Raw genomic sequence first — 8,765 nt, 5'->3', positions numbered from 1 at the left:
GATTTCTTGGGAATTGTAGTTTTCTAGCTTTTGTGGGAAAATCAATTCTCACCATCGCCAGAGAAAATGTTGATTCTTTTCAATTTTTTTTTATTTTTATTTTTTGTAATGGAAACAAATTCTAAAAATTATTGTAAAATTTTTTTTCCTTTAATTGACAATTTTTATGTAAAACAAAAGCAAACGAATACCAAAAGATAGATGATTTTTTTGGATTTTTTTTTTTTTTTTTTTTCAATGGAAACAAATTTCATCCCTTTAATTGATAATTTTCATATAAAATAAAGCCAAACGAACGCAAAATAACACATTTATTTCAACATTTTTCACGTGAAAAATTATACCAATCAAACACAATAATTTACAATTCCCAGAAAAACAATTTCCAGGCAATTCAATCAATTCCCAGAAAAACAATTTCTAGGCAATTCAATTCACTGAAATTCGTTTTCTTGTCACCCAAATTTCATCTTTGCAATCAAACGAACCCTAAGATTTGTGTTAGATATACATATTTTAATCTCTATCAAATAGGGGCTTAGGTTTTTTTTTTATTTTTATTTTTTATTTTTTTAATCCAAGTGAATAATTTATGAGATTTTTATGCTTCATCACGTGCTTATCCAAATTTAGTTAAAAGATTGTTATATTCGACATTTTTATTTGATATATGTTGAAATGGATTCACATGCATGAGACCTTGATGTCTAGTACAAATAGAAGTAATATGGTCATCTGCTTTTTTTAGTGTTCATATATTTGAGAATAGATTTTGTAAGAAATGATTTTTTCAGACCATCTGTTGTTTAAAAGTAGAGAAAAAAATTATATGTTTACATGCAAAAATATTTTAAACGGGAGAATGTGGGAATGGAAATAAATTTTAAAAGAATGGTGCTCAAATAGAGACTTAATTATAAGAAGATAAAATATACTTAGCTCGAAAAAAGAAATATTTTGTTGACTCTGTGCAAATTAAAATATTTTTGAAATTGATTTAAGATACATTTCCCTAATATCATATTATATAGTTGCAGAAATAAAATATATATTAGAAAGATCCATGTATAAAGTTTCACGAGCCGTGACTAGTGTACAGATAGGGGTTTACATAACCCCTACTGACACCTCATATTTGGGGTTGGGTGGGTAATTTTTTAACATTATTTAATCATGGGACTACGCTATTGTGAGACATCTGTATTTCTTCTGTAAAAAAATTTTCTGTACACCAAGCGTTAATCTTTGCATTTGCACAACACTACTTTACTAAGAAGACATCTTAAGCATGATTATTAGCAGCAGTATCCAAGAGTCACCACAAAGCCCAAGAAATATTCATCGAAAAGTCACGACAAACCTGAGAAATCTTCATTATATAATTAAGAATAATGCTATTTGCAGTGAAAACTACCGACAGTCGCCCTATGTGGCCTACACTTGGTAGTTTTTTATTTGATGTATAATTCAAAAAATAACTACCATATCTATATATTAAATACCAAATTGTCAAATGTATGTCACATAGAGCGACTACTAGCAGTCTTTACTACGAATAGCATTACTCTATAATTAACGAATTGAGGCTCCTCTTCAGAGTACTGGTGATGACAATGGTGAGTTCCTTTGACCTCTAATCTTTATTCTTAACCAAAACTCTTGCCTACTTAATTAACATAGAGACGGGACATTATAGTCATTTGTTTTTCTGTTAAAATTGTTGCAGAAGTTACAACAGAAACGAGAGAACTCTCTCCAGCACACTTCTTGGTCAAGATTGAGTCATTCTCCTTGCTTTCAGAAAATGGTATAGACAAGTATGAATCAAGTGAATTTGAATCAGGCGACTACAAATGGTCTCTTTCATAAATTTATGAATTATAACCCTTTTTAACTCCATTTGTTTTCTGTAATTTTTCATGTTAATTTATTAGTTTGTAATTTGAATTCATGGACTCTAGGAAGTTGATAATATACCCTAATGGGCGAAACACAGATGATGGAGCCAATCATGTTTCTGCTTACTTGGTTGTAGCAGATATAAGTTCTTTGCCTACAGGCTGGGAATTTAATGCCTTCTTCGGCATCTTTTTGTTCAATCACAAGCTTGACAATTTTATGTCTATGAAAGGTAATATCTACTTCTAAAGCGAGTAGGAAAGCATTTAGTGTATATAAAAAATTCTTAAACTGTCATTACATTAGCTGCTTCTCTCTGCGTGCAGGTCAACGACGTTTTCATCGTATAAACCCTGAATGGGGCTTTTCCAATTTCATTGCTTGGGAAACTTTGATAGATCCAACTAATGGATACATTGTTGACGATAAATGTTTATTTGGGGCGGAAGTGTTTGTCATCAAGAGTAAAGGGATTGGAGAATGCTTGTCTTTGTCTAAGTAACTGATTCCTGTAAGCGTGAATTCAAGTTATCGAAATTCTCAGAACTGAAAAACGAGTGGTATACTGAGGAATTCATCACTGGAGATCATAAATGGTATATCTCTTTATCCCGGTTTTCTACTACAACTCTTACCTTTCTTCCCCTTAGTGATCTTGTGATTCCAAATTTGTTGGTTAACTAAGGAAGCTTTGTGTGTGTCCGAAAGGAGATGGTGAACAAAAGGGGCACTGTGTTTCTATATTCTTGTGTGCAGTTGGTATTGAAAAACAGTCTTCCTATCTAAAACTGAATGCGGATTTCTCCATATGCCTGAAAAACCAGATTGGTTGTGCAGCTCGCAAGATCCACAGTAAGACAGCATTTTTATTCTGAAAATAAATAATCCTCTAAAATTGACATTTATCTTCTCAAATTTTGTTTATTCTGATAGTTTGATTTTAGCTTGTTTATTGAAGATCATGTCATTTTAACTCATCTCCAATAAGAATCTTTTTCTCACTTTTTAAAACTTCAAATAAGTGGGGAATCAATTATAATTCATAATTGATAATTTTAATTAGGACAAATTTTGATCGAAGTCCTGAATAAGGAATATTACCTAATTTTGTAATTATAATACGGCATAAAGGTTGATGTAACTGAACTAATTCAAGTTGTAAAGACTTTTTTTTTTTTTTTTTTTTTTGGGTAATTTGATTACAATATCATGAAATTGTGCATTCAATTTTTTGCAGACAATCAATGGTTTTCAGCTTCTGACCATTGGGGATGGCCTAGATTCATTCCGATGGTTGATATGAATGATCCTGAGAAAGGATTTGTCGTTGAAGATAGTTGCATCATTGAACTTCAAATTTCTATTCAAGCTGTCGTTCGAAGTTTAACATAGGCTTCAATTTATTGCATGCATTTTACTTATTGTTGTAGTGAAATTGGATGTAAATTGATATTGTTTGCTACACTGACGTTTGGTGAAATATCCATCCTTAAAATTATTGTTGTTTTGGAAAAGTAGAAATTGTCATTTAATTTTGGCTAAAGGAGAAATATCTGAAGTTTTTTCAACAAAATTGATGGCTACTGTGATGCTGTTCACTATCAATACACCAATTACGAACCAAGATATATTGGCAGAAAGAGATGAAGACGCAGAAGATTTGCATATGTTCATTTCAATGTGAAACTACGTCCTCTTCCATGGTAGCAATAATTCACTATAATTGAAAGAAGTTTAAAAAGAGAAAATTTCCTTATGTTTGTCCAAGCGAGGTTTGGCCATAACATGAATTTATTTCGAGTCCTCAATGAACTTTTGACCTCCCCCTTAAGGGGAATTTAATCAGAATGTTGGTACCAATTGGACAAATACCGACACACCCCGCTTCGTGTAACACTACTATATCCGGACATGGTATGCGCTGATGATAGATACCAACTAAAAGTCGGACCCACCATTAAGACTACAACAAGTACAATATATCACTTTTTATACATTATTTTTCTAAAAAAATTTCGACATTATCCCCCTTGTAAACAGGACTAACCCACCTGTGATCAATTTTACACAAATCCCAAACAATAACACAATACAATAAAGATAAGCCTAAATCTCAACTTTTACCAAAAAATAAATTGACATGTACACGGGGCGGACCCACATGGGGTCATGTGGGGTCAAATGACCCCACAGATTTTTGGATTTTTTTTTTTTTTTGCTGAAAACTTAATTTTCTGCCTCAAAATGTCCATATCCTATATCTATATCCATATCACTTGATCCATATCCATTATTTAGTCCATAGATATATCGTATAATTCACTAATTTCTTTCCAAAGTGCAAATACCGAACATGAATAACAAACAACCGATTTTTCATTTTTGTTCATGATACGTTGTTCGAAAAGAAAAAAATTTTGACCCCACAATTCGAACTGTCTGAGTCCGTCCCTGCATGTACATAGGGATACAAAATACATAGTGAGCCCATAACTATATACAAGTGATGCAAAATCACATCTAGACATGGACATGCGTCCCAAAACACTGACTACATGTTCTATGAAGTGAGTCATACTAACAAATTCTGTCGTGTGGCTCTGACTCCAAAATCAAGGCTCAACTCCAAAAAATGCCCAAATACTCAATTGCTAACTGATAAGGAAAATATGAGAAAATATATGAGTTAATAGCTCGTGAGTGGAAAAGTTCAAAATAAATATACTTTTTCATTTATATATTTTTATTGAAAATCAAATTCATGTCATTTGATAATTTACAAGCTACCATCATGTAATTATAGCCAAAAAGTGAAATATTCACGTAAGGTCGTAAAATATCATCTTAAAATCATAATGTGAACATCAGCTGATAACTATGCTATAATCTCATCACATCAAACGTGCTGAAAAATTCACTAAAAATATACCCTCTGACTAAAATCTGTAATCTGTCTCTCCGGCTAAGTACTTTCGCCACGAGCCTTTGGCCCCCTCCGTGAACGAAAGTCGATCTCAAAACCTTTGGTAATCAATTCTAGAACACGGTCAAGGCCTCTCTATGAACTATATATATACGATCAAGACCAATGTCAGGTCAAGACCCCTCTGTGTAGGATAGAACATGGCCAAGGCCCTTCTGTGAATTAGAAGAAATATATAATCACAGGTACTTTTCTGGTCGATCTCAAAATCATATCTCATATTCCAATTCACAATGTACCGTATGCAATCTTTGAAATCCCACATGTATCATAATAAAAGATGGTTCTATAATAATTATATAATTCGAACACATAATTGCACATACTTTAACAATATACTTAATTTGTAAATACTTTAAAAATATTTATTTTTTTCCACTCACAGAACTATGTACGCCAAAATCAACTCGGTTAGTAAGCTGTCCCGATATCCGTATCGTCGCCTGAAATATGATATAATTTTTAAATCAATAATTAGCTATTTTAAAAAATTTCATTAATTAAATAGGCGATATCCAAACTTAATTATTTCACGTTTAGGCGATTTCTAAAGACTCTTTAATTACTAAAACTAATTTTTCTTTCATTCTACTCAATTTCCTAGTTTATTATACTTAACACTTTCAATAAAATTGAATTTAATCTAACAATCTAACAACTATAAAATTAAACATAATCTTTCAATAAGTAACTTTTTACTTTCAAAATTGAGGAATTCAAGCATAATAGTATAATCCACTTAATTTCTAACACGTTGGTGAATTTTCCTTTTTTTTTCCTCTTTTTTCTTTTTTTTTTTTTTGCCTTTCTCATTTCTCTCTTCTTCTTTCTCTCTGGCTCATTTTCTTTGTGTGTGTAGTGTGTGTTTTGTTTTTAAATTGGTTTTGGGTAAATTTATAATGGATTGGTTTGAGTTTCCACCACCTGCAACTTTTTTTTTCTTTTCTTTTGTCCTTTTTTTTAGTTTGACTTTTCTTTCCATTAATTTAAGATATTACAAAACTCACCCCCTTAAATGAATTTCGTCTTCGAAATTCAATTGACCAAGTGCGAAAAATTCGAGGGTACTGAGAACGCATCTGCTCTTCTTTTTTCCATGTCCCTTCTTCTACAGCATGATTGCTCTACAAGATTTTAACCAAAGGAATAGTCTTACTACGCAAGACATGTTTCTTCTTATCCAATATCTGAAATGATTTTTCTTCATAGGTAAGATTTTCCTTCAACTCTACTAGTCGTGATTCCAAAAAATGAGATGGATATGGAATATACTTATGAAACATGGAAACATGGAATACATCATGAATTCTGGACAATTTCATTGGCAAAGCCAATCGATAAGCAACTGGACCGATGCGTTCAACAATCTCATATGAGCCAATATACCTTGGACTCAATTTACCCTATTTACCAAATCTGATAACACTTTTTCATGACGACAATCGCAGGAAAACTCTATCTCCAACATCAAATTCAAGGTATCTTCTGTGTCTATCTGCATAGTTCTTCTGTCTATCTTGGGCTGTCTTTAACTTTTCTTTAATTATCTTTACTTTCTCAGCAGTAATATGGACATATTCAAGACCCAATAGCTTTCTTTCGCCAACTTCATCCAACATACTGGAGTTCTGTACTTCCTACGATACAGTGCTTCAAAAGGAGACATTTTTATACTCAAATGATAACTGTTATTATAAGCAAACTTCATCAAAGGAAGATGAGTATCCCAATTCCTTTTGAACTGTAGTACACAAGCTCGTAACATGTCTTCCAAAGTCTGAATAGTTCTTTCTGACTGACCATCTATTTGTGGATGAAAAGCTGTACTGAAATGAAATTTAGTACCCATAGCTTTCTACAAACAGGACAAAAATTTAGAAGTGAAACGAGAATCTCTATCTGAATACTGGTGTCCCATACAAACTTATTATCTCATTAACATATATTTTTGCCAATTTATCTAACGAGTAAGTAACTTTAATAGGCAAAAATCTAGCAGTCTTCGTTAACCTGTCTACAATGATCCATATGCCATCATGTCCACTCTGAGTCCGTGGAAGTCCAAATAGAAAATTCATAGTAATGTGTTCCAATTTCCACTTAGGAATAGGCAAAGTTTGTAACAATCCTGCTGTTTTCTGACGATCTGGTTTACTTGCTGGCAAATGAGACATATGGATACAAACTCAGCTATTTTTCTCTTCATTCCATGCCACCAATAGTGTTCTTTGAGTACACGATACATTTTGTTACTACCTGAATGCATCGCATAAGCTGAACTATGTGCTTCTTCTAGAATTTCTCCCTTCAATTTCGAATCATCTGGAACACATAATCTGTTTCTCATAACTAAAGCTCCGTCATCTCTAATGGTATAATCTGTATGCTTACCTTTACTAACTTCTTCTTTCAATTTACTCAACACTGGATCTTGAGTTTGAGTTTCTCTAACTGTGTCAATCAAAGTAGGCCTCACTTGGAAGTTGGCAAACAATGCTCCTACACTTGTAACTGATAATTGGACATGAGAAGCCCTGAACTCACCAAGCAAAGATGAACATACTGCATTAGTCTAGGTCATAGGACTCGATATTTTCCGACTTAGAGCATCAGCAACTACAGTAACCTTCCCTGGATAATAATCAATCTTGCAGTCATAATCTTTTATCAGCTCTAACCATCTTCTTTGCCTCAAGTTTAACTCTTTCTTATCGAAAATATACTTTAAGCTTTTATTATCTGTGTACATCTGGCATCTCTCACCATACAAGTAATGTCTCCAAATTTTCAAGGCTAGGACAACTGCAGTTAGCTCTAGTCATGTGTAGGATAACTCGGTTCATGTTTCACCGGGAGATGGAAGTGTAAGAACTGGAGCTGACACTAATCTATTCTTCAATTCGAGAAAACTTCTTTCGCAATTTTCATTCCAAACAAATTTAGCATTCTTTTTAGTCAAACTGGTCAAAGATAAAGCATTTTTAGAAAATCCCTCTACAAAACGATGATAATAACTTGCGAAACCAAGAAAACTTCATATTTCTGTCACATTAGTAGGCCTTTCCCATTTTATCACTGCCTCAGTTTTCTGCGGATCAATATAAATTCCCTCTGCTAATATGACATGTCCCAAAATACAACTCTATTAAACCATAATTCACATTTACTAAATTTAGCATACAACTGTTTATCACGTAGAGTCTGTAAGATGATTCTGAGATGCTCTATGTGCTCATCATGATCTCAAGAGTATACTAAAATATCATCAATGAATACGATCACAAATATGTTTAAATACGGGCGAAACACTTTATTCATCATATCCATAAATGCTGCTGGTGCATTGGTCAACCCAAATGTCATCACAAGAAATTCAAAATGATCATATCTTGTCCTGAAAGCAGTTTTTGGCACATCACTGTCCCTGATTTTAAGTTGATAATATCCAGAACGCAAATCAATCTTTGAAAATATTGCAGCACCACGAAACTGAACAAACATATCATCAATACGTGGCAAAATATATTTATTGCGAATTGTCACTTTGTTCAATTGTCTGTTATCTATGCACAGTCACATGGTGCCATCTTTCTTCTTCACAAACATAACTGGTGCTCCCCACGAAGATACACAAGGTCTAATGAAACCCTTGTCTACCAACTCTTGCAACTAAACCTTTAGCTCTTTCAATTCTACTGTGAAATAGGTGCAGTTCCTAGAATCAGATCTATAGTGACATCAAGAAAGTCCTTGACCACTAGGATGTCTTCAAGTTTTAGTTTGCTAACATCTTGTCAATCACATGAGCTAAATATGCACGGCAACCCTTGTTAAGTAATCTTCTAGCATCAGTAGCAGATATCACACAAGACGGTAAAATTCT

The 8,765-nt window shown here is 33.0% G+C and overlaps 2 protein-coding genes across 2 annotated transcripts; one reads left to right on the top strand and one right to left on the bottom strand.

Moving 5' to 3' along the window:
- The first annotated feature begins 1,391 nt into the window (after nucleotides 1-1,391).
- Nucleotides 1,392-3,291, top strand: LOC111393016 (probable inactive serine/threonine-protein kinase fnkC). Its single transcript, XM_023018415.1, has 7 exons — nucleotides 1,392-1,443; nucleotides 1,727-1,856; nucleotides 1,962-2,131; nucleotides 2,226-2,363; nucleotides 2,399-2,495; nucleotides 2,585-2,751; nucleotides 3,137-3,291. The coding sequence occupies exons 1-7, from the start codon at nucleotides 1,392-1,394 to the stop codon at nucleotides 3,289-3,291; spliced, it is 909 nt and encodes a 302-aa protein (XP_022874183.1).
- Nucleotides 3,292-3,737: 446 nt separating this feature from the next.
- Nucleotides 3,738-7,725, bottom strand: LOC111393015. The gene is made up of 10 exons (XM_023018414.1): nucleotides 7,651-7,725; nucleotides 7,509-7,513; nucleotides 7,139-7,416; nucleotides 6,790-7,040; nucleotides 6,633-6,737; nucleotides 6,337-6,519; nucleotides 5,951-6,006; nucleotides 4,977-5,037; nucleotides 3,947-3,950; nucleotides 3,738-3,862 (listed from the first exon to the last, which is right to left on the bottom strand). Exons 1-10 carry the CDS (start codon nucleotides 7,723-7,725, stop codon nucleotides 3,738-3,740), a joined length of 1,143 nt encoding a protein of 380 aa, XP_022874182.1.
- Nucleotides 7,726-8,765: the final 1,040 nt, after the last annotated feature.

The sequence above is a fragment of the Olea europaea genome, chromosome 4 (genome assembly GCF_002742605.1).
Source record: "Olea europaea var. sylvestris chromosome 4, O_europaea_v1, whole genome shotgun sequence".
NCBI classification, from domain to species: domain Eukaryota; kingdom Viridiplantae; phylum Streptophyta; class Magnoliopsida; order Lamiales; family Oleaceae; genus Olea; species Olea europaea.
This window is presented reverse-complemented; position numbering and strand designations above follow the sequence as displayed.

Excerpts from the sequence above, each read along its gene's own strand:
- LOC111393016 (XM_023018415.1), top strand. The coding sequence starts at position 1,392 with ATGCTATTTGCAGTGAAAACTACCGACAGTCGCCCTATGTGGCCTACA. Across the intron at positions 2,364-2,398 it reads GGAAGTGTTTGTCATCAAGA|TAACTGATTCCTGTAAGCGT; the intron begins GTAAAGGGATTG and ends TCTTTGTCTAAG. Across the intron at positions 2,496-2,584 it reads ATCACTGGAGATCATAAATG|GAAGCTTTGTGTGTGTCCGA; the intron begins GTATATCTCTTT and ends TGGTTAACTAAG.
- LOC111393015 (XM_023018414.1), bottom strand. The coding sequence starts at position 7,725 with ATGAACCGAGTTATCCTACACATGACTAGAGCTAACTGCAGTTGTCCT. Across the intron at positions 6,007-6,336 it reads AATTTGATGTTGGAGATAGA|AGCAATCATGCTGTAGAAGA; the intron begins GTTTTCCTGCGA and ends AAAATCTTGTAG. Across the intron at positions 5,038-5,950 it reads GAAGAGCAGATGCGTTCTCA|AAGGGCCTTGGCCATGTTCT; the intron begins GTACCCTCGAAT and ends TCTAATTCACAG.